This window comes from Chanos chanos, chromosome 7 (assembly GCF_902362185.1).
Source record: "Chanos chanos chromosome 7, fChaCha1.1, whole genome shotgun sequence".
NCBI lineage: Eukaryota > Metazoa > Chordata > Actinopteri > Gonorynchiformes > Chanidae > Chanos > Chanos chanos.
In genome coordinates, this window is record NC_044501.1 from 37,981,890 (window position 1) to 38,007,195 (window position 25,306).

The window sequence follows — 25,306 nt, forward strand, 5'->3', positions numbered from 1 at the left end:
TGTAACATTTCACGGCAGAAACTTTAGAAAAGTGTATACTTTAAACCTGCAAGAATATGACTATGACCCTAATGGATGACTTTTCATACACAGCTTACACAGCGTTCAAACTGGTTGGAGGCCCTGACTCCTGTGCTGGTCGAGTTGAGCTGCGGTACCTGAATGAGTGGGGCACAGTGTGTGATGCATCATGGGACATGAGAGCTGCCAGTGTCCTCTGTAGGCAGCTGAATTGTGGGAGTGCTCTGGGGGTCATGGGATCGGACCATTTTGGAGAGGGGAGTGGCCACATTTGGTCTGATGTATTTGATTGCCAGGGGAATGAGACCCACCTCTCAGACTGTGTCATCTCCTCATGCAGTCGAGCTTCATGTTCTCATGAACAGGATGTTGGAGTCATCTGTTCTGGTGAGCATAGCTGAATGGTGATGTCTTTATTACAATCTTTAATAGATACATGATTTATGAACACTGATCAAAATCAATGTATTATGATAATAAATCACTGAAATGGTGGAAGTTTTTGATAAATGCATGCTCTTCCTTTTAGATTCCTCAAAGTCTCTTCAGGATGGCATGGTGCGGACCACTGGAGAGAGAGAATGTGAGGGAGAAGTTGAGGTTTATTCCCGTCAGTCCTGGAGGAGAGTTCTGTTCAACTCTTTTGGTTTCCCTGAAGCCTCTGTGGTCTGCAGACAGTTGGGTTGTGGCTCTGCTGTAAAGTTCTGGAGCTCCCCTCCATCCAGCATCAAAGGCACTGAAGTGTGTCTGACAGATTTTTCATGCTCTGGTAATGAAGCTCATGTATATCAGTGCAGAGTCATTGGTGGCACAGTCTGCAGTCACAGTGAATATCCGTCAGTCATCTGCTCTGGTGAGACACTCATGTAATCTAAAATGATAGATCTAATATGGCCTTTTTGAAGTCTGTCATAATATGCGTCAAAACGCTATAAAATAATCACAGTGTTGAAGTTTTTTTTTAATGTATGTCTCTGCCTGTTTGTAGACTCAGGTCCCAGGTCCCTCAGGCTGGTGGGTTCTGGGAGTGACTGTGCAGGGAGACTGGAGATTTTCCACAAAAACTCATGGGGAACAGTGTGTGATGATTCTTGGGATATTGAGGATGCCCAGGTTGTGTGCAGACAGCTCCAGTGTGGAGAGCCCCTGAGTGTCCCAGTTCCAGCCTGGTTTGGTCCTGGAACTGGACCCATATGGCTGGATGAGGTGGAGTGCCTGGGGAACGAGACGTCCCTGTTGAGTTGTTCTTCAAAGAGATGGGGACAACATGACTGTGGACACAATGAGGATGTGGGAGTAGTGTGTTCAGGTATTCAGCCATAGAAAGACCTTAGTAAATGTGTACCTTTGTATGAATCATTTGTATGCAACTATAACTTTACTCTGAAGATAAATGTTCTGGTAAAGAGTGAACTGGTGCACACACATTAATTTATGAAAAATGTGTTTGTGTTTGTTTTTAAGGATGCATAAACAAAAATTACACATATTTCAAGATGTATGTACTCTTTTTTTCACATGGTGATAGGTTGAGCTGATCATAGATTAGATCCACAGAATTGTTATTGTTAATGCACTGGATTACTGCTAGCATGGACGAAACTGAAAAACGTGCCTCAGAACCTGTGCTGATTTTCATCACTGGGATTAGCACTCCACTGCAAAAGTTACAGCTTTTTGTATTTTAGAGATCATTTTTAGACCTCTGCTTGGACACAACACCATAAGTCAATCTTAAAGATGATGCTTTATTCTCAGAGTTCAAAGAGGTCAGACTTACTGAAGGCTGCTCAGGGAACCTGGAGGTATTTTATAATGGGACCTGGGGTAATGTCTGCATGAACCAGATGGACTCAGACACAGCCTCTTTAATCTGCCAAGAGCTGAACTGTGGAAAGAGTGGCAGTGTTGACTGGGCCAGACCAAGAGTGGCTTCAGCTCCAAACTGGCTTGATTTAATGAAATGCAGACCACATGACGTCACTCTGTGGCAGTGTCCATCTTCACCCTGGGGTCAGAATGAATGCACTGATGTTGAAGTGGCTCAAATTACCTGTTCAGGTAAGACAGCATTATGTTGTAACCTTATCTATGGTTACATTCTGTATGTTTTCCTGAAATATATGCTGTTTGTACATCTATGATGAATATCGGGAGCATTTTACAACATGTGAACAAACGGATAGAATGATTCTTTCACTAAAAAAAAATTTTACATTACAAACTGAAGTTGCTGTTATGTTTTTCTGTTATTTATACAGAAGAAAAAAGTTCCAACCCACGAAGTCATTTGACATGTTCAGCATCTACAGCCCAGAGGCCATGTTCAGGTGAGACAACTTGAAAATGATTCAAATTATATTTATGTCCTCTTTCATGAAAATGTTTTTATTGACATTACTTAACAAAGGAGATAATCTTGTCCTAACTAATTTAGAATATAAATGCATGGGGTAACATGAGAGTTGGTTAAAAAAATGAAATCAGTGAGATGAAGTAAGAGATTACTTCAGTGTTGTAGAACAAAATAAAATGAATTTGCCATCAAATAGCTGATGAGTGATAGTCTCAGTTTAGCAGAGGGATTAATGACAAATTAACTGTGAGAGATCCAGCCAGTTGTAGTACAAGTGAAAAATGGACATATTTGTTCTGCAGTATCATGCTTCGTTCAGTGTAAAACATGGGTATCGTTTCTATGAGAGCATAATGAGGAATGTTTTTGAATATTCTAATAATTTATGGGAATACTTAGCAGTTTGTGTTTTGAACATTTGTTTTGTAGACCGTCTACCCCTCAGACTGATGGGGGGAGGGGACCAGTGCTCTGGGAGGCTGGAGGTTTATCAGAACGATACCTGGGGCTCAGTCTGTGATGATCTGTGGGACATGAGGGATGCTCAGGTGGTGTGCAGGCAGCTGGGCTGTGGTCAGGCACTGAGGGCTGATGGGAGTGTTGTCTCTGGTCATGGAGAGGACACTGTGTGGCTGAGTAGAGTGGAGTGCAGAGGCAGTGAGTTCCAGCTGTGGGACTGCTCTCTCTCCCTGAAGAACCACACTGACTGTTCCAAAGAGAAACACGCCCAGGTCACCTGTACAGGTTTAAGAGAGGGATTCTGATCTACTTATACACAGTCAAATATGTCATGTTTATTCATGCAGAGATGCTACTTACTACTATTATACTATCTTTTAAACTTTTGTGCCTGTGCCTGTGCCAGTTGTTTTCAAACTGATTAATTCATATTTGGTTATTATGGATAATGCCATTCATTTCAACTATAATCACATTAAAGCATACATTTCGTATTAAAAAATGAAGAAACTGAATTAAGTTCTACTTTGATGATCTACTTCAATCTTTCACTTTTTACAGATCAATCCTCTCAACCTGAAACCACTACAGGTGAATGTCATTGTTATGAGCTGTAAATTTAAGATGAATATTGCCATCATTAAAATGGGATAGCAAAATGATCCAGTGTCATTACAGTTACAATAAAATTTATACACAAGCGTTTCATGTTTTTTTTTGTGTGTGTGTGTTTGTAGGGAAAATAATGACATCTACTGGTTCCTTACCAACATCAGGTAATGTGATCAGCTGTATGTACTCCTGTCTCCACTCTTGTTTTCTTAAAAAGCAACATCTGGTGAACCCAAAAACTTCCTTAAACTTTATTTGCTTAAAACTATGTCCTTGCATCCATAGTACAAAATATAACTATGTGAATGATTACATTTACTAACCCAATAGCTTGTTTAGCCAGGTGTTGGGGTATCACGTTAAAATGATGAATAAATCTTTAGGTTCAGTATACTGTGGTGTGATATTTTTTTTTATTGTTTTTTCTCACGTCTCTAACAGTTCAGTGATGAATAAATCTTCAAAATGCTGTGGTATGATATTTTTCTCCAACAGTTGTTACCAGACGGTCCACGACCTCAAAGACTCAATCTCCAGTTCCACGTCATTCTGCTCCCTTGGCAGTTTTCCTGGTTCTAGGAACACTGCTACTGCTGCTGGTGGTGCTTCTGGTTGTGATGTTTTATCAGAATAGAGCAATGAGGACAGGTAGGAGAAACTTTGAGGTCTGGAGACTTCGAGTTTTTGCAAAATGTCTTTTAACGTGGACAGAGAGCAGGAGCAAAAAGCTCTCTGATTCATCTCTGCTATTGTCTTCACATGCTCCAAATATGAAAAATGATCCATTGTTTTTTGTCTTCTCTCGCTCAGCCCTTTCCAAGAGGAAACACATGACTGTGTCTGAAGTGGTCTATGAGGAGATTAATGACAGATTCATCACTAAAAGAACCAGTAACACTGTTCAGAGGGGTGAGTGAAACATCTCTGGGGAGCTTCTGTTTTAAATTTCCAAACAAAAGATGTCAGAGGATGTCTTACAAGAGACAGTCAGAGATTGTCAGAGAAGGTTGGCTGTCCTCACATACAGTAGCCACTCAATTAAATTTCTCTGTTTCTTGCAGATGAAAAAGTTGAGTGTTATGATGATGAGAAAACTATTGGTGACCTGACACATGAGTGTATGTTCTGAATGGAGTGAAAATGTCTGTGTTTTCACATAGGGGGAAATGAGGAGGAGGTTACACCAGAGGATTATGATGATGTGGAGTCTGTTGGAGATGTTCAGCAAAATGTTCAGAGTGAGTACTCTATGAGTAGTCCATGAGTGTGTTCACTCATATGTTTGTGTTTTACATTTCTGAAGGGAAAACTATTGGTGATCTGGCATATGAGTGTGTATTGTGAACGCAGTGAAAATTTCTGTATTTTCACATAGGGGGAAATGAGGATGAGGTTACACCGGAAGATTATGACAATGTCAAGTCTGTTGGAGATGTTCAAAGTGAGTACTCTATGAGTTGTCCGTAAGTGTGTTCGCACATTTTTTTTTTCTTTTTTTACATTTTTTAAGTGTTTCAGTGGCAAATTAGATGATTTCATCATCTTGAGGGAAAGTTCCAAGTTTTTATATTTAGTCTTTTTGCTGAATGAGGTTTTGCGACCACACTTTCATTGATCAAAGAGGAAAATGGTCACATTGGAAGGGTTCCCCCTTGTTAATGTAGCGCCCTATTTTATCAATTACCTCACATTTCAGTTCAGCAAAGCTTCATTTGCTGTATTTGTTCATTACATTTTGAAATCTACAGAGTAAATTAAATGAGTGGACTGTGTGTCTGAAAATATTCAGTATTGAGCCCATAGAAAAGACCAGAGAGAATTTGTATTTTAGGCAGGTTATAGCTTTGCCAAATAATTTGAAGTAACTGACAACTTCTCATAAAAGTAAAAGCGAGGGAATAAACCAGAATACAAATTTAAAGAAAGTTTCATCATAATATTTGCTCTTTGCAATGTACAATAATGTCTTGGACATCTTGACAACTGTGATGTGGAACATTATGGTTAGCAGACTACTCAGAAACCAGGCCAGCATGGCATCAACTCTGAAATTAAGGCATTAACTCTGAATTAAGATTCTGTACCAGAAACCACAGATCTTGATTAAATCCCTGGCAAGGCCTCGGATAAAAATTACGTCACTGATGATTTCAATATTTCAATAAATAATCCATCTATAAAAACTATCCAGCATTAGCATATTATCATGGACTGTTATTTGTTTATTTATTTGCAGTACAGAGGACTTGTGAAAAGGTCTGTTTGTGAAAGGGCCAAGTGTTTTTTAGTAGTCAAAAAGAAAAAGCATAAATGAGATGCTTACTGACTTGCTGTACAAGAGAAACAAATATGTGAAATAAAAATGGCACTTTTTTAGTTCATTTATGATTTGCTGTCTGCTTAAGAAGAACCAAAGAAATAAAATCAAACTATCTGTACCATCACATTCCTTTGCATCTCATCATATGGGGTTGAATCACAGTGTGCTGAATCAAATCATGTCAAATCGCACTGCATAGCAATAGGGGTGAACCATATCGTCGTATCGTATCGCGTCATTCGTTGCTTCATATGTATCTTTAATGTATCGGATTGTTGGAAATTCATTGAGATGTGTATCGCATCGGCCTCAGTAAGGGGGATGCACATCCCCACTACAGATACAAATGACAAAAAAGCATCATGATCAGTTTTGGATTTGATGTATTTTCCAGAAAACAATACCACATTATAGTACCGTATTATACTCTCTCAGACTGATTTATTAACAGGGAGGATCAGGGCCCCTGATAAAATTCTGTTTATAGTCAAACTGAGTAAGCAGCATTATTTTCATAAACAACAAATTTCAAATTTTGTCTCTCCCTACTCCACTAGGGATGGAATATGAAAATGTGGTGGAAGGAACTCTCAAAGGCCAGAGAAAACTCTCTGAAGATTACGTCAACACAACCGAAGCGACCAAATAAGAGAAAGGAAGTTGACTGACAACAGAATCTGCATAAAAAAATCATAATTTGTAGGAAGACAAGAACTGAGCTGTGTAGGAAATATAAAGTTGTACTGTTAATACACTGTAATACTGCAGTCTTTTTCTCTCTCTTCTTTTTCTTCACAGGGAATAAACAGCTTGGTTATAGTAAAATAAAATCATGCTCCTTTCATCTTCATTTTATTATTTTTTTCTGGACTTGCTTATGGCATTTATTGTAGATTTAATGTTCATTTTAATTCAATTTCTGTAATATCAATTGCTGTAGCGCCTATTCAGTCATTAATTTTGCTCTGGTCATTATGAATTTGCTACATCTTGACAATTACATTACTTTCTATATCATTTACAAATACTCTTATTATTTAGTTCATGCTTTTAAAATGATCACTTAAGGACTGTGTAACTTTGCATTACATCATAACCTTCAGCATAAATACCTGGTTTGTCGGTGCGTAAAATTCAATAAAGAGTTTTCATGTGGATGCCCTTATGAATCAGGTGTTTGAGTTGATGTGAAATCTATATCTCCCTAGAAAATTGCTAATATATGCTTAACTGATTGCTTGCTAATCTAAACATTGAATATTTAGGGTTCAAATATAAACACAGTCATTTTACATGTGATGGATTTTTGAAAAGAAGTTAAAGAAGGTAATTTTGCTCACCCAAAACAACATGTTAGGGAACATATAAGCAAGGTGTACCAGAACTTTTGTATAGCTTGTAATGGAACCACAGTGGAGAGTGTGAAAGTTTATTTGTGCATTACTGTGTTTTTTTTTCTTTCTTTCTTTTTTTTAGATCCTGTCATTTCCTACTCAAAAAGTATATCATAGGATGATATTTCATAGATTCCCCACCTTCTATTCATCTCAGTCAAGGTGCAATGTCTGATCAATTTTATTCATTGAAATTAGTTTTCAGTGAACTGAGTGTGGACAAGATGAGACAACTATCCTGAAGAATTTATTTTTTGATTTAAATAATTAAATAAAATGTGTGTGTAACTGTGTGTGAGAGACTGAAACACTGCTCTTCTCTCAAAGCCCCCACACTGAACCATAAACTTCTCAATGTTTTATTTATTTTCTTTTTTTTTATTTTCTTAATGAAATATAAGCACATTTGTCTTGTATGGCCGACTGGATTACTGATTGATTGATTGATTGATTGATTGATTGATTGATTGATTGATTGATTGATTGATTGATGGATCGATCGATCGATCAATCAATCGTTCAGTCAGTCAGTCTGTATATAAACTCACCTGCACATATTTTTCTCCTCTTCATTGCTGAAAAAGCAAAATTATGAATATTCTACATTATTGAAACCCTAAATCTCCTGACAAATTTACACCGGTTCAGTGGTAAATTAATGTGATATAGTAAATGCATGTGACTGATGATTTTTGTCTGATAAAACTGCACATTGTGTGAATTCTTAAATTAGGAGTGCATTGGTACAGTCAAAGTCATAAATCCATGAATTATGGTACCTTGCCTTACAAGAATACAGCAAAGCATTAATCCAAAACCAGTAAATAAGCCAAAAACTGGAATCAAGAACGGCACAAATCTTCTTCATATGGTTTGCCAAGTATTACTCTACTGTAGTATGTGTTACTGTCTTGTACTGTGATATGATGTCTAGAAGAGAAACTGCCCAGTCATCCAGTCACACAATTTCAGGTTCAGGCCTCCAGCCTTTTAGTGTCACACAGTAGACTGAGTCCCCCACCTTTACTGTGGATATTCACCAGCTCCAACAACAAGAGGACCATCTGGACCAACAACATGAATCAGCTCTGGAATCATAAGCAGAGTGTTCATAAATACATCTGTCATATAAATCATAAGTCAGGGAAACAGTTTTCCTCAACACTACTGACCTTAGTAAAGAACAGTATGACATATTAACACTCAAATATACACTCTCTCTCTCTCTCTCTCTCTCTCTCTCTCTCTCTCTCTCTCAGGCACACACACAAACACATACACATAGAGGCTTAAAAAGGGAGCTGATACCTGTTACACACATTATTGCACAGTGAAAAAACAGGAGGATCCAATAAACAGGCTTCATCTCCCATAGATACGAGTCCACATTATATCACCTCTACGTTACTGAGCAAAAACCCTTTCCAGCCATGTCAAATAAAGCACATGACTTGACTGTGGCATGAAACTAGTAGAACATGCTTGTCTATAAAACCAACCTCATGAGCAGGCCAGTGCTGATAACCTGTCCTACCAGGATAGATGGTCTCCTGAAAAACTGAAAATAATTTCTGTCAAGTAAACTGTAGCACACATGAGTACAAATGATAATGTTATTAATCACAGAACCTAACACACATTAAATTGATGACAGGTAAATGAATCTACATGCACGACTGTGTCTCAAATAAAGAAAACTAGAGAGGGAAAAATCTGGAAAAACTTAGATCCAATCAGATGAAGCAAAGTCAGCCTCACACTAGCAGGTTCACACCCTAAAGAGGCAAAAAGACATACCATATTCAAAACCATCAACTATTTTTCATATATTTGATCTAGAATTGATTTTGGCTTTGCATTTAGATTAGTTTACAAACACATTAATTCAATGGATGTGAGAGGATGACAAATACATAATATTGACATATCATAACCGGCTAGCCTACCATGCAAACCATACAACACAGAGTGGGGGACCAGTTGATAACTTGGGAGTGACATTAAGGCCTGCATTAAGGTAGATTACAGCTTGACCTACTCTTGTTGAGTTCTCTCACCTAGAGTTTTGAGTAGCGAGAGTAGAGTGTAATTGAACTTCTTGTGAGGTTTTGGTATTGTTTTGGGTATTGTCCAGACCTTCATTCTGCCAAAGTTGTGACACAGCAGTGTACCCAGTTCTAACTCCAAGGCTCACCACTGATCAGTCAAGATGCACCCAAAGAATTGAATAATGTTCATTATCTAGAAATATATTCAGCTATAGTTAAAACATAAGGTTAAGAATCATTTGTTCTGCGGAGAGAGAATGATAAATACGGGGTTATTACAGTGGCTCCTTTTTACCCACTTAGCATCAAGGATCATTATAACCCCACAATGATCTTTTCAAAGCCTGGAATGTATAAGTTGGTAGTAAGACATTCTGTTACTGCATATACAGCGAAAACACAGTTCTTTTGGACGGCATCACATTTTTTGTTGCATTTTTTTCTTGTCACTGATGAATCAAACGGTTAATTTCGGTGTAGTAGGGGTTCTTCCATGTCACCGATTGGTTTATTCCAATTTCCTCATCTCATGTCGGCCAGTTTCACTCACACTGACATGTGGAATCAATCCTTTTATTGCCCAAAACCACCAGTAGCCTCCCATTGCAAACACATGAGACCTACACTCTGGAGTCTTTGGCCCTCATACATACACCCTAATGATAAACATGGGGTTATTACAGGGGTGCTTTCCTAAATTTATGTCTGAACACATTCCACAACACAGATTAGGGAATATAAAAATTTGTGATGATACAACATACCAACACACACAACTGTGGGGCCTTCTGACTTCTGTCTGTAGAGTAACACTGCACAGCCAGTCTGTATTCACTCTCTCACCTTGCTTCATGTTACACTGCAGTGAAATGTTTTGCAATTTTAGCTTCTGCTGGTGGATAAACAAATATACAGTATATGTATGTAGCTGCAGATGCCAAAGAATAAACATTAAGAAATTTTTGAGCTACCAAATTAATCACTCACTCACTCACTCACTATCTAAGGGGCTTATCCTGATTAGGGTCGTGGGGGGTGCTGGAGCCTATCCCAGCGGTCATAGGGCGAAAGGCAGGGAAACAGCCTGGACAGGTCGCCAGTCCATAGCAGGGCCAAATTAATCACATGAATTTAATTGTTAAAAAAGCAGGAGAGTTTAGTAGTTTAGTAGTTTTTGTATAACAATTTCAACGATCACTCTAAACAAACAAACACACAGACACTTTCTCTCTCTCTCTCTCTCTCTCTCTCTCTCTCTCTCTCTCTCTCTCTCTCTCTCTCTCTCTCTTAATAAAACTCCACTTAAAAATCGGCTCATGGACGCCTGTCTGCTTTTGTTTTATTTTGCAGTTGCTGTTTCTGGCCACTGGGGGGAAACATATACGGTGAGCAAAGCTTAAACATCTGTGACCTAACATGACCTCTACAAGGCCAGAAATGATCGCTCCTCAGAGACTCATTTGGCTCAACTAAATACAACAAAATTCACATTTTAACACCTTCAATTATTTGTATGACCTGATCAATTTAAAATTCTGCTAAGATAATATTTTATGAGAGGACTGGTTGATTTATTGACTTAAGGCTGGTTGATTTATGGACTTCGTACATTTTTTGAATTAGTGATCATAGTGGACTATTTACTGAAAAAATGTGTTTTAGTAATTCAAGATGACCAAGGACTCAATTGCTGTTTGAGCAAATGTATCAGTAGATCTATTTTTCTAATATTTATGAGAGAGGAAGCAGACACAGTATCAGTAATGTGTAAAAAACTAGATGGTGTCACTATGGTTTGGTTAAAAGGTTCAGTAACATGGCAGCAGCAGGACATCCTCAGCTTGGAGTGTCTGCACCTGTTCTGAGTAGTTAGACCACAGGCCTTGGGAGAAAACTGAACATGAGGGGCTGTGTGTATGTTTGTGTGTGTGAGTGTGTGTGTGAGAGAGAGAGAGAGAGAGAGAGAGAGAGAGAGAGAGAGAGTATTTTGAGTGCTAACATGCCAAACTGTTCTTTATTAAGGTCAGTAGTGTTGAGGACAACTTTATCACTGACTTAATGTGAGTGTGATGGTCAGATATTACTGTATCTATGACCAACTGAAAAAAAACAACACAGAATAAAACCTCTGTATCTCCTGCACCTGGTATGAGAGTGCAGTATGAAGGAGGAGACCTCCAGACCATCTGTACCCTACTGCTCTCCTAACCTTCATCTGCTCTTCACAGCTGAGATTCTCTCTCTCTCTTTCTCTCTCTCTCTCTTTCTCTCTCCCCCCCACTCCCCCCCTTCTCTATCTCTGCCAGTCTTTCTCTTAGACTCTATACCATTTATCATATCACAACAAAAATAAGTAGAATATTGGAAAATGTCAATGAATTAATCAGTCTGTGTGTTTATATATGTTGTTATATGAAAATGATACTGTGAATTCCTCTTTTTTGTTCACTTCTCCTCTTTTGGCAACACATTGATATAAAAGAAATCGATGTCATACATGTCACAAAACATGTTTTCAGAGGTGGCAAAAGTAAAAATAGAAGTACTCTTGCTAAAAAAAAAAGTACTCAAAGTGGAGTTAAACTGACAACCCTTTTTGTAAACTGTAAATGAGTGAGTATTGTACAGTATTGTATAGTATGATTCAGTATTTATCAGGAGGGAAATTTTAACTCTGTAATTTTTTAAGTAATTTTTTCTTAGTACTTCTACTTTTACTTTTCCTATCTCTGCATGTTTTTAAAAACAAATCACTTAATAGATTATTAAAAACATAATTTACACTTTACAAATGCTTCCACAATTTCTAACACTGGTCAGATCCTGGTATTTTAGTCTAAAGCATTAGGAAGTGATGTTAAACTCTCTGACGTTGAGAGTTTACCGGCGGCCGTCTCTTCCCTCACAGTTTGCGTCTATACAGTCGTGTATTTCCTCTCCTCACATGGACGTGTCTTCAGATCTTGAGAGGAGGAGTCCTGTTCAGCAGCACTGATCTTATAGATTTGATAAATTTGGAGAAAAACTAAACGCCGTCCTCTGATTTGTCCCTGTAGCTGTTTGATGATTTGTGGTCGTTTCTCTAATAAGGTAAGAGTGAGTGTAATTGGTGGTTGTGGTGAGGGTGCTGTCTCTAGGGGGGTTGAAAGTGCACAGATACTTCAGTCACTCTGGGAGATCAGAGGTGAAGGTTCTTCTCTGTGCTGAGCTGTTCAAACAGAGTGTTGTCTGGGGCAGAGAGAGAGAGATGGAGAGCTGCCTGTGGATCATTTTTCTCTTTTCCATCATTCAGGTCATCACAGCTGGTAAGTGCAGGTTCATGGTCAAAAGGTCAAGTGATCATTATAAAGGAGTCTGTGTAGTGTAGAGACAGAATTAAAGAAAATATGTCTAAGATGTAATAAATGATTAAGAAAGAGACTGAATCCTTTCATTATAACTGTAATGAGTTTCATAGAAATATGTACAGATGTAGCACAGTATTGAGACATTCACAGCAGTAAAATGAAAGATTGTTGGTTGATATTTAGATGTGAAGTATTTATCGAGTCTGAAAATGATCCACGGCTGGAAATCACTTGAATGTTACACTGAGACAATTCCTTGCATACAATTTACATACTGTTAAATGCAACTCAGTTTGAAACAGAATCTTGTAAAATATATGCAAAAGATCTTAAAAAAAATTCTACAAAGAAAAGTTTCTCTCTCTCTCTCTCTCTCTCTCTCTCTCTCCGTCAGCTCCAGACAGTGTGAGGCTGGTGAATGGTGGTAAGCGCTGTGCTGGGAGAGTGGAGGTTCTTCATGAGGGACAGTGGGGCACGGTTTGTTCTTTTTACTGGGATATGACTGATGCTGCAGTGGTGTGTAGAGAGCTGGACTGTGGGGAGGCTGTAGCAGTATTGCATAATGCTCATTTTGGAGAGGGATCAGGACCAATCTGGATGGAAAATGTGGCCTGCAGTGGATCAGAGTCTACACTGAAGAACTGTACATCAGCAGGATGGGGCAAACATAGCTGTCTCCATTCTGAAGATGCTGGAGTCATCTGCTCAGGTAGACTGGACAAAACTTTACTATATAATTACATGGATACACTGACATGCCAGCTCATTAGACAAGCACATTTATTTTGTATCTTAATCTTAACTCTGTGGCTCTCGCTGTCGGTCTGTAGCTAATAGTTTTCTAAAATCGCTGAGCACTCAGCATTTTTACCAGGTGAAACACTGACCCTGGCAAAACAAACACAAAAAAGAAAAAAAAACTTAAATCGATGATAGGAAGCATAAGTAATTGCATGCATTTTTAAAAAAAAATGTCTTTAATTCAAACGTAAAAAAAAACAATAAAATAAAATATAATAAAATAAAAATAATTCGATTAGTAATAGTGACAGAACATATCGCATCCTTAGATAAATGAGAATTAAATTGAATATTTGCAACATAAAAGCAGAGAAAACAACCAGTTTAAACAGAGGACACGGCACAATCAGTCAATCAGAAATGTCATTATTTTTGTGCTGTTATTATTATAATTTTCTGACGGCTGAAGAACGGCACTGCTGAGAGAGCGTGAAAATGAGTGCTTGATATTACAGAGTAATGAAGATTAATTAGAAAATAATTAGAAAATGGGTCCATTCGTGTGTCACACACCACTTGCAGACGTGTCGAAACACTGATGCGTTCGTTGTTGGCGTGAGAGCAGAAGCAGTCCACTTGCAAAGACGCCAATTTTAAATTATAAATTGATGCTGATTTCAAATTTTTCGGAGAGGCTCCCGCCACTGCCTACTACAGTTCACACTCTCCACACCTCAGTGTATGTTTCAGCCTTAGTCTCCCGTTGGGAATTTTATTTCCCGATATCAGAGGCCGTCACTCCGTTTTCCCGGGGAAATGGGAAAATGGACGACAGACTGCAGTGACTTCTTGTTTTTATGAAGTGGATGGTCCATGAGGGTACAATAAGTGTAATTATATATACACATGTAACAGCATGGAGTTTTATTAGCTTCATATCTCAACATTTATTGTTTTTTTTAAACCAAAGATTTATTAGTTTTATCAGCTCTCAGCTTAATTGCGGAAAGGGTTAAAGTTTATTCCGTTTGCAGAGCAGATGTGTCAGGGCCTCATATTTTTAATATAAATGGTACAGGAAGCAAACACAGTGTCAGTAATATGATAAAAACTAGATGTCCCTATAGTTTAGTTAAAAGGTTCAGTAACATGTTAGCAGTATGGAGTGTCAGTCAGGTTTGTGCACCTGTTCTGTGGTTAAACCACAGGCATTGGAAGAAACTGGTTTCTGTCTGTCTGCCTCTCTCTCTCTCTCTGTCTCTCTCTCTCTCTCTCTCTCTCTCTCTATCGCTCCCTCTCGCTCTCATTTATGGGTTTCAACTTGAGATCCTGATATATGCTGAAATAAGTGGTGTGTTTTTTGGGGGTTTTTTCCAACTTCCAAGTTGAAATTGAGGGCTGTGCCATATAGAGTCATACAAGGGGGTTGATTTTTGGTAAAACGAGCATAATTACCATTCATGACACTAATGGAGAGAGGAAAATGAATTCAGTGCTTAAGGTCGGTACCAGCTGTTTTTATAAATAGATTGATCACTGTCAATTTCAATAAGTTAACTTAATTTAAGAAAAAAAAAGCAAACTCATTACCTTGAATTAATCATAAAATCAATCTTGTTTTAAGTTTGAGTGACTTGATATTTTTCAATAACCTACACTTTTACAGTGAACAATACATACTTGACATAGAAAATCATTTTCAACTAGTTTTAGCCAACTTAGCAATATTTTTATTTATTAGTTTACAAAGCTTACGCAGCAAGTATTCTTAACACCATGGATGTATTGACTAGTTTCAGATGAGCTGACAGTACTTCATGCTCTGCAGTAGAACATACTGCAGCAGAAGTCAGGACCACAGGTTAAGCAATAATCCATTTGAACAAATTCAGTTTATTGCTAGTTTCTCAAACACCACTGCCTTAGTCACACATTGATACGTCAGACTTCCACATGGTGACACACGTTTAAGTCATTGCCCGAGTAGATAAACTGCAGATAACAAGCACACACACACATATCACGTCACAGAACAATCATTCTTTAAGCAGGCAAAGCTCGTTAACAACACAACTACTCAACAGAATTCCACTCCCCATATGCCCTGTAAAACTAGGAAAGAAACAGCAACAGAACTCTGTTACAGTACTGTCAAATATGTTAAAGACACTTAAATGGCAAAGTCAGTCTAGACCGAGTTGTAATTCGTATAAAGATAATCTGTTTCATATGCCTTCTACTTTTGTGTGCAGTTTGAATTTCTGAACATGTGATAGGATGATCCATTGTGTGCAGGTTAAAACAGCTATAGCTCACTGACCACCAATATTTAAAGTACTGCAAACTTGAAAAAATTAAGTGAGTCAGTATTCTTACCCCAAAAGTAAATAAAAACTTCATGTAAATTAGTAAAATGAATGAGTGGTGAAAAAATGAGTAAGGGTTTGCATTTTTTAGCTTTTGCAGTGATGGGGGTAGAATAACTCTGACGGCTTAGTAGAGATGTTTAATATTTCAAGTTCTCAGTAGTGAAATGGAGCACGGTTTTTGAACTCCACCATCCTAAGTCTCATCATGTACATTTTAAACATGTGGATAAACTAAAAGTAGAAGTGCTCTTGCAAAAAAAAAAAAAAAAAAAAGAGTACTCTAAGTGGAGTTAAAGTAGAGTACTTTTTTTTTAGTAAGAGTATGTATACTTTTTCCCTGAGATGTTATATTTAGTTTGATTCACCAAATGGTTACATCAGACCCTATCATTCTATTCCCAGAGGAAAATATTTTACAACAGAACAGTTCAAAATGACTCAGAAAAGTTACACAATTGTCTTAAATATTCTCACTAGTTCAAGGCAGTTCATAAATTGGTGTACTGAAGCACTTGTGAAGCAAAATGATTCCAACATGACAAAGGCAATACATTTGTCTTTTTGCTGCGTACTTTCCTACCAGTAAATTTATACTGCAACACCCTATTTTAGAGTTTAGAAAAGAAATGTCCTTGAAATATTTCCAAAACATTTCTGTCCAACATTTCTGGACATTGAAACTACAGTTTTTGATTTTTTTTCTGTTTGAAAAGCAAAATGCACTTTCCCATCAACAAAGGTTTCAAAAAATATTTGGAGGACAGTTCTTCATAGAATTGCTTAAATGTTTTACATGTGTTTTCTGGAGATGCAAGGCAGACAGCACTGGGCAAACTTACGGTTCACAGTATATGTTCCAGTTTTTGTCATATGGTTGCACTAAGTGACACTATATAGTAAGAGAAAACCATAGAAAAACATTTCAAAACTCTTCCAGAACAGGTTTAATGGGACATGCAGTAAACATCTAAAAAAATAACTACATAAAAAAAACACTTCAAGCTAACATAACATTGTCACAAGTGTTCCACCTTCAAGTCAATACATTTTAGCAATGTAAAATGGCACATTGAGTTATGAGTCTGTGGACTTCCTGTCACCAGTCAAATGGGTTTTGAGGCTGTGTCATCTGCATGGCGGCTGATTTTCTAGTTGTGTTTGACCTTTGAATTCTTATGATTTTGATTCATATAATCCTGTGAGTTTTTGATGCTCAAGTTTAGCTGATTGTATTTGGGTTGTAATAAGGCATATGTCAGTCTTTAGCTTCCAAAAATGATCAAAAATCCTGTGTTTTTTATTCTTTCTTTCTTTTTTTTCCTTTGCCTGTGTATTACCGCCACTGAAGAGAATGTGAGGAATAATAGGACAGTATCTTGTGGCGATCTGGCCTTACTTGTAATTTAATCCTATCAGACTATGGCCAAATGGTGCAGTTAGTGCTATGATCGCCATGCATGTAGCATGGCCTTTGTTGTGCATAAGGATCCGGGAGTCTGTAGAGAGAGGGGAGAAGGCAGATATCAGGATACTATATGAGCTTTTTTTTTGCAACCTCAGAATTAGTGAAACATTTAATAACCCACGTATTGCAAAATATGAAATTTCACCTCCAGTTGCTGCCCAGCAACATGAAAATTATTGAGACCCACTTTAAAATTGCAGATTTCATGTCATTTTAACAAACTGTATTTAAGTATTTAGACTAAAATACTACAATTACCTCCATTAAATGTGAAAGCAATTTCTTCTAATTACATTAGTAAGATGAAGTCATTGTGTCTTTTGAATTGGCAGGTCATGTGACCAGACTAGTTGATGGATTTAACTTGTGTTCTGGGAGACTAGAGCTTCTACGTGGAAACAAATGGGGCACGGTGTGTGATGCTGCCTTTGACCAGCAGGATGCAGAGGTTGTGTGTCGAGAGCTGGGCTGTGGGGCTCCTGGAGAAATTCTGGGAGGAGCAGCTTTTGGCAGAGGGGAGGGCCATGTGTTGTCAGATGAGTTTCAGTGTGGAGGAAATGAATCTGAGATATTCCTTTGTCCAAAATCACCTTCACAGAAACCAAACTGTTCTCACAGTAATGATGTGGGACTTACATGCACCGGTAAAGTTTCTATTTTTTCCCTCACCTTTGAGTAAATCATCATACATATCTGGAAATGTAATGTCCCACTGTACAAACTTTAGAAAACATTATACTGAAAACCTACAAGAATATTTCACATGTTTATTGTCTATGTATTATTAGAGAAGAAATGTCCAACCTGTACTGCTGTCTTCTCCTACATAGTAAATGTGTTTATGACCCTAATGGATGACTTTTCATGCACAGCTTACACAGAGTTCAAACTGGTTGGAGGCCCTGACTCCTGTGCTGGTCGAGTTGAGCTACGGTACCTGAATGAGTGGGGCACAGTGTGTGATGTATCATGGGACATGAGAGCTGCCAGTGTCCTCTGTAGACAACTGAATTGTGGGAGTGCTCTGGGTGTTGTGGGGTTGGATCGTTTTGGAGAGGGCAGTGGTCAGATTTGGTCTGATGTGTTTGATTGCCAGGGGAATGAGACACACCTGTCAGAATGTGTCATCTCCTCATGGAGTCGAGCTTCATGTTCTCATGAACAGGATGTTGGAGTCATCTGCTCTGGTGAGTTTACATAGTTGAATGGTGATCCCTTTACTACTATCTTTAATAGATACATGATTTTTAAACACTGATCAAAATTCATGTATTATGATAATAAATCACTGAACTGGTTGATGTTTTTGATAAATTCACACTCTTCTATTTAGATTCCTCAAAGTCTCTTCAGGAAGGAATGCTGCGGACCATTGGAGAGAGAGAATGTGAGGGAGAGTTTGAGGTTTATTCCCGTAAGGCCTGGAGGCGATTTCTGGTGAACTCTTACGGTTTCCCCGAAGCCTCTGTGGTTTGCAGACTTTTGGGTTGTGGCAGTGCTGTAAAGTTCTGGAGCTCCCATCCATCCAGCATTAAAGGCACTGAACTGTGTCTGACAGATGTATCGTGCTCTGGGAATGAGGCTCATGTATATCAATGCAGAAGCAGTCCTGGTGCAGACTGTGCTCATTACCAATATCCATCAGTCATCTGCTCAAGTGAGACACTCTGGTGATCTAAAATGACCTTTAAATTGATATGGCCTTTTTGAAGTCTGTGATAATATGCGTCAAACTGTTATAAAATAATCACACTGTTGAAGTCTTTTGTTTTTTAATGTATGTCTCTGCCTGTTTGTAGATTCAGGTCCCAGGTCCCTCAGGCTGGTGGGCTCTGGGAGTGACTGTGCAGGGAGATTGGAGATTTTTCACAATAACTCATGGGGAACAGTGTGTGATGATTCCTGGGATATTGAGGATGCCCAGGTTGTGTGCAGACAGCTCCAGTGTGGAGAGGCCCTCAGTGCCCCAGTTCCAGCCTGGTTTGGTCCTGGAACTGGACCCATATGGCTGGATGAGGTGGAGTGCCTGGGGAATGAGACGTCCCTGTTGAGTTGTTCTTCAAAGAGATGGGGACAACATGACTGTGGACACAATGAGGATGTGGGAGTGGTGTGTTCAGGTATTCAGTCATAGAAAGACCTTAGCAAACAAATCTATTAATCGTTATAACTTTATTACTCTGAAGATATATGTGCTGGTAAAGAGTTTTCTAGTGCACACCGCTTAAATTGTCAGAAAATATCTTACTCATAATCACATGTTTATTTTTGTTTTCAAGCATGCATATCCTATCAAAAATTATACATATTTTAAAAATGTATGAGCTCTTTTCTCCACATGGTGATATTTTGAGTTGATCATTGATTCGATCCAAAGAACTATTATGATTAATATACTGGATTACTAGTCATGGAAAGTGGCATGGACAAGAAGTGAAAAATGTGCCTCAGAACCTGTGCTGATTTTCATGACTGGGATCACTATTTTGCTGCAAAAACGATAACATTTTCTGTTTTAGTGATAAGTTTCACATCGCTGCAAAGACAAAATAGTGAAAGTCAGTTTTCAAAATTACACTTTGTTTTCTCAGAGTTTAAAGAGATCAGACTTACTGAAGGCTGCTCAGGGAACCTGGAGGTATTTTATAATGGGACCTGGGGTAATGTCTGCATGAACCAGATGGACTCAGACACAGCCTCTTTAATCTGCCAAGAGCTGAACTGTGGAAAGAGTGGCAGTGTTGACTGGGCCAGACCAAGAGTGGCTTCAGCTCCAAACTGGCTTGATTTAATGAAATGCAGACCACATGACGTCACTCTGTGGCAGTGTCCATCTTCACCCTGGGGTCAGAATGAATGCACTGATGTGGAAGTGGCTCAAATTACTTGTTCAGGTAAGACAGCATTGTATTCTAGCCTTATATGTGGTTGCATTTTATTTTTTCTCACCTGTAAAATATGCTGCTTTTGTACCTCTAGTGAAGATCAGGAGCATTTTGGGACATGTAGATGAGTGGATCGATTTTTTTTTTTTTATTTTAAAGAAAAGTTATGAATGTTTTTTTACATAACAAACTGAGGTTGGTGTCATATTTGTTCTGTTATTTATACAGAAGAAGAAAGTTCCAACCCACGAAGTCATTTGACATGTTCAGCATCTACAGCCCAGAGGCCATGTTCAGGTGAGACAACTTGAAAATTATTCAAATTATATTTCTGTCCTAGATCTCTTTCATGAAAATGTTTTTATTGCCATTACTTAATAAAGGAGATAATCTTGTCCTAACTAATTTTAAATAGAAATGGATAGGGTAACATGAGTGTAGGTTTTAAAAAATGAAATCACTGAAATGAAGTAAGAGATTACTTCAGTGTTGTAGAACAAAATAAAATGAATTTGCCATCAAACAGTTGATGACTGACAGTTTCAGTTTAGCAGAGGGATTTATGACAAATTAACTGTGGGAGATCCAGCCAGTTGGAGTACAAGCGCAAAAATCGTCATGTTTGTTCTGCAGTTTCATGCTTCGTTCAGTGTAAAACATGAATATCATTTCTATGAGAGCATAATGAGCAATGGCTTTGAATATTCTAATAATTTATGGGAATACTTAGCAGTTTGTGTTTTGAACATTTGTTTTGTAGGCCGTCTACCCCTCAGACTGATGGGGGGAGAGGACCAGTGCTCTGGGAGGCTGGAGGTTTATCATAACGGTACCTGGGGCTCAGTCTGTGATGATCTGTGGGACATGAGGGATGCTCAGGTGGTGTGCAGGCAGCTGGGCTGTGGTCAGGCACTGAGGGCTGATGGGAGTGTTGTCTCTGGTCATGGAGAGGACACTGTGTGGCTGAGTAGAGTGGAGTGCAGAGGCAGTGAGTTCCAGCTGTGGGACTGCTCTCTCTCCCTGAAGAACCACACTGACTGTTCCAAAGAGAGACACGCCAAGGTCACCTGTACAGGTTTGAGAGAGGGATTCTGATCTACTTATACACAGTAAAATATATCATGTTAATTCATGTAGAGATACTACTTACCATTATTATACTATCTCTTAAAATTTTGTGCCAGTGCCAGTTGTTTCCAAACTGATTAATTCATATTTGGTTATTATGGATAATGTCATTCATATCAACTATAACCACATTAAGCCATGTATCACTAAAGCATACATTTCGTATTAAAAACTGAAGAAACTGAATTAAGTTCAACATTGATGATCTACTTCAATCTTTCACTTTTTACAGATCAATCCTCTCTACCTGAAACCACCACAGGTGAATGTCATTGTTATGAGCTGTAAATTTAAGATGAATATTACCATCATTAAAATGGGATAGCAAAATTATCCAGTGTCATTACAGTTAAAATAAAATTATTTCACAAGCTTTTCATGTTTTCTTTTTTTGTGTGTGTGTTTGTAGGGAAAATAATGACATCTACTGGTTCCTTACCAACATCAGGTAATGTGATCACCTCTGTGTTCTCCTGTCTCCACTCTTGTTTTCTTAAAAAGCAACATCTGGTGAACCCAAAAAAGTTCCTTAAACTTTGTTTGCTTAAAACTATCTCCTTTCATCCATAGCACAAAATATAACTATGTGAATGATTACATTTTCTAACCCAATAGTTTGTTTAGCCAGGTGTTGGGGTATCACATTAAAATGATAGATAAATCTTTAGGTTCTGTATACTGTGGTATGATTTTTTTTTTAATTATTTTTTCTCATGTCTCTAACAGTTCAGTGATGAATAAATCTTCAAAATGCTGTGGTATGATATTTTTCTGTATTTTTTTCTCGTGTCTCCAATAGTTGTTACCAGACGGACCACGACCTCAAAGACTCTGTCTCCAGCTCCACGTCATTCTGTTCCCTCAGCGATATTCCTGGTTCTAGGAACGCTGCTCCTACTGCTGGTGGTGCTTCTGGTTGTGATGTTTTATCAGAACAGAGCAATGAGGAGAGGTAGGAGAAACTTTGAGGTCTGGAGACTTCGAGTTTTTGCAAAATGTCTTTTAAAGAGGACAGAGAGCAGGAGCAAAAAGCTCTCTGCTTCATCTCTGCTGCTGCCTTCACATGCTGCAAATATGAAATACGATCCATTGTTTTATTGTCTTCTCTCACTCAGCCCTTTCCAAGAGGAAACACATGACTGTGTCTGAAGTGGTCTATGAGGAGATTAATGACAGATTCATCACTAAAAGAACCAGTAACACTGTTCAGAGGGGTGAGTGAAACATCTCTGGGGAGCTTCTGTTTTCAATTTCCAAACATAAGATGTCAGAAGATGTCTTACAGGAGACAGTCAGAGATTGTCTGATCAGCATAGGGCTATTGGAATGTGTAAAGAAATGCACCCGGCCACAGCTGGGCTAATGCATATACATCCAGTGGTGCCTTGTTATTTGTGAGACAGGATAACAGAGTAATAATTCCTCCTAGATCATTGCTTTCATTAGACTTGGAGAAAAGACTCAAATATGAAGGTTGGCTGTCCTCTTATACAGTAGCCACTCAGTTAAATTTCTCTGTTTTTCACAGATAAAAAAGTTGAGTGTTATGATGATGAGAAAACTATTGGTGACCTGACACAGGAGTGTATGTTCTGAATGGAGTGAAAATTTCTGTGTTTTCACATAGGGGGAAATGAGGAGGAGATTACACCAGAGGATTATGATGATGTCAGGTCTGTTGGAGATGTTCAGCAAAATGTTCAGAGTGAGTACTCTATGAGTAGTCCTTAAGTGTGTTCACACATATGTTTGTCTTTTACATTTCTGAGTGTTTTTGTAGCAAATGAGATGTTATCATCTTGGGGAAAAGCTCCAAGTTATCTGACTGGTTAATGGGGACTTTTATATTTATTCCTCTTATTGAATGAGCTTTTGCGACCACACTTTCATTGATCAAAGAGTTAAATGGTCTCATTGGAAAAGTTCACCCTTGTTAATGTAGCAGCTTATTTTACCAATTACCTCACATTTCAGTTCAGCTCTACTTTATTTGCTGTATTTGTTGATTACATTTTGAAATCCACTGAGTAAATTAAATGAGTGGATTGTGTGTCTTAAAGTATTCAACATGGAGGCCATAGAAAAGAGAGAATTTGTATTTTAGGCAGGTTATAGCTTTGCCAAATAATCTGAAGTAACTGACAACTTCTCATCAAATTTTAAAGTAAAAGTGAGGGACTCAACCAGAACGCAAATTCACTGAAACTGAAATTAAGGCATTAATTCTGAATTAAGATTCTGTACCAGAAACCAGAGATCTTGATTAAATCCCTGGCAAGGCCTCGGAAAAAAAATTATATCACTGATGATTTCAATAAATAATCCATCCATAAAAACTATCCAGCATTAACATATTATCATGGACTGTTATTTGTTTATTTATTTATTTATTTTGCGCTACAAAGGACTTGTGAAAAGGTCTGTTTGTGAAAAGGTCTGTTTGTGAAAGGGCCAAGTGTTTTTTAGTAGTCAAAAAGAAATAGCATAAATGAGATGCTTACTGACTTGCGGTACAAGAGAAACAAATATGTGAAATAAAAATAGCACTTTTTTAGTTAATTTATGATTTGCTGTCTGCTTAAAAAGAACCAAAGAAGTAAAATCAAACTATCTGCACCATGCTGAGCATCACATTCTTTTGCATCTCATCATATGGCGTTGTGCTGAATCAAATCATGTCAAATCGCACTGCATCGCAATAGGGGTGAACCATATCGTCATATCATATCATGTTAGTAGTTGCTTCATATGTATCTTCATCGGTCTCAGTGATGGAGATGCACATCCCCACTACAGATTCAAATGACAAAAAAGCATCATGATCAGTTTTGGATTTGTTATAATGGCTGATGTATTTTCCAAAAAGCAAAATACCACATTATAGTACCATATTATACTCTCTCAGACTGATTAATCAACAGGGAGGATCAGGGCCCCTGATAAAATTCTGTTTATAGTCAAACTGAGTAAGCAGCATTATTTTCATAAACAACAAATTTCAAATTTTGTCTCTCCCTACTCCACTAGAGATGGAATATGAAAATGTGGTGGAAGAAACTCTCAAAGGCCAGAGAAAACTCTCTGAAGATTACGTCAACACAACCGAAGCGACCAAATAAGAGAAAAGAAGTTGGATGACAACAGAATCTGCATAAAAAAATCATAATTTGTAGGAAGACAAGAACTGAGCTGTGTAGGAAATATAAAGTTGTACTGTTAATACACTGTAATACTGCAGTCTTTTTCTCTCTCTTCTTTTTCTTCTCAGGGAATAAACAGCTTGGTTAGAGAAAAATAAAATCATGCTCCTTTCATCTTCATTTTACTATTTTTTTCTGGACTTGCTTATGGCATTTATTGTAGAGTTAATGTTTATTTTAATTTGACAATTGCTGTAGTGCCTATTCAGTCATTAATTTTGCTCTGGTCATTCTGAATTTGCCACATCTTGACAGTTATATTACTTACTATATCATTTACAAGTACTCTTATTATTTAGTTCATGCTTTTAAAATGATCACTTAAGGACTGTGTGACTTTGCTTTACATCATAACCTTCAGCATAAATACCTGTTTGTCAGTGCATAAAATTCAATAAAGAGTTTTCATGTGGATGCCCTTATGAATAAAGTGTTTGTGTTGATGTGAAATCTATATTTCCTTATAAATGGCTAATTATGCTTAAGTGACTGCTTTCCAATCTAAACACTGAATAATTATGGTTAAAATGTAAACACAGTGATGTTACATGTTATGGGTTTTTTGAAAGGAAATTAAAGAGGTTTCTTTTGCTCACCCAAAACAACATATCAGAGAACATACAAGCGCGTTTTACCTGAACACTTGTATAGGTTCCCCACCATGTATTCATCTCAGTCAAGGTGCAATGTGAGATCAGTTTTATTTATTGAATTTAGTTTTTCGGTGAACTGACCATGGAAAAGATGTGAGATAACCAGACTTAAGAATTTTTATCTGAGAAATTGTGTAAAATGTATGTGTAACTGTGTGTGAGACTGAAACACTGCTCTTCTCTCAAAGTTGTAACAATGAGCCCTAATCTTCTTGACTGCATTTTTTTTAAGAGATATAAGGTCATCTGTCTTGTTTGACAGGACTGTGTCCCTGGTGTTTTACCTTCCTTCAAAACATATTAGATGA

At 37.9% G+C, this 25,306-nt stretch overlaps 1 protein-coding gene across 1 annotated transcript; it reads left to right on the top strand.

Moving 5' to 3' along the window:
- Positions 1-56: 56 nt before the first annotated feature.
- On the top strand, positions 57-24,264 carry LOC115816341 (scavenger receptor cysteine-rich type 1 protein M130-like). The gene is made up of 16 exons (XM_030779296.1): positions 57-408; positions 551-790; positions 1,010-1,330; positions 1,780-2,082; positions 12,958-13,266; positions 17,465-17,776; positions 18,005-18,319; positions 18,466-18,789; positions 18,932-19,252; positions 19,724-20,026; positions 20,246-20,314; positions 20,778-21,092; positions 21,945-22,097; positions 22,261-22,359; positions 22,773-22,850; positions 24,173-24,264. Exons 1-16 carry the CDS (start codon positions 57-59, stop codon positions 24,262-24,264), a joined length of 3,906 nt encoding a protein of 1,301 aa, XP_030635156.1.
- Positions 24,265-25,306: the final 1,042 nt, after the last annotated feature.

Coding starts and splice junctions, on each gene's coding strand:
- LOC115816341 (XM_030779296.1), top strand. CDS start 57: ATGACTATGACCCTAATGGATGACTTTTCATACACAGCTTACACAGCG. Junction 18,790..18,931: donor TCCATCAGTCATCTGCTCAA/GTGAGACACTCT, acceptor GCCTGTTTGTAG/ATTCAGGTCCCAGGTCCCTC. Junction 22,360..22,772: donor CAGTAACACTGTTCAGAGGG/GTGAGTGAAACA, acceptor GTTTTCACATAG/GGGGAAATGAGGAGGAGATT.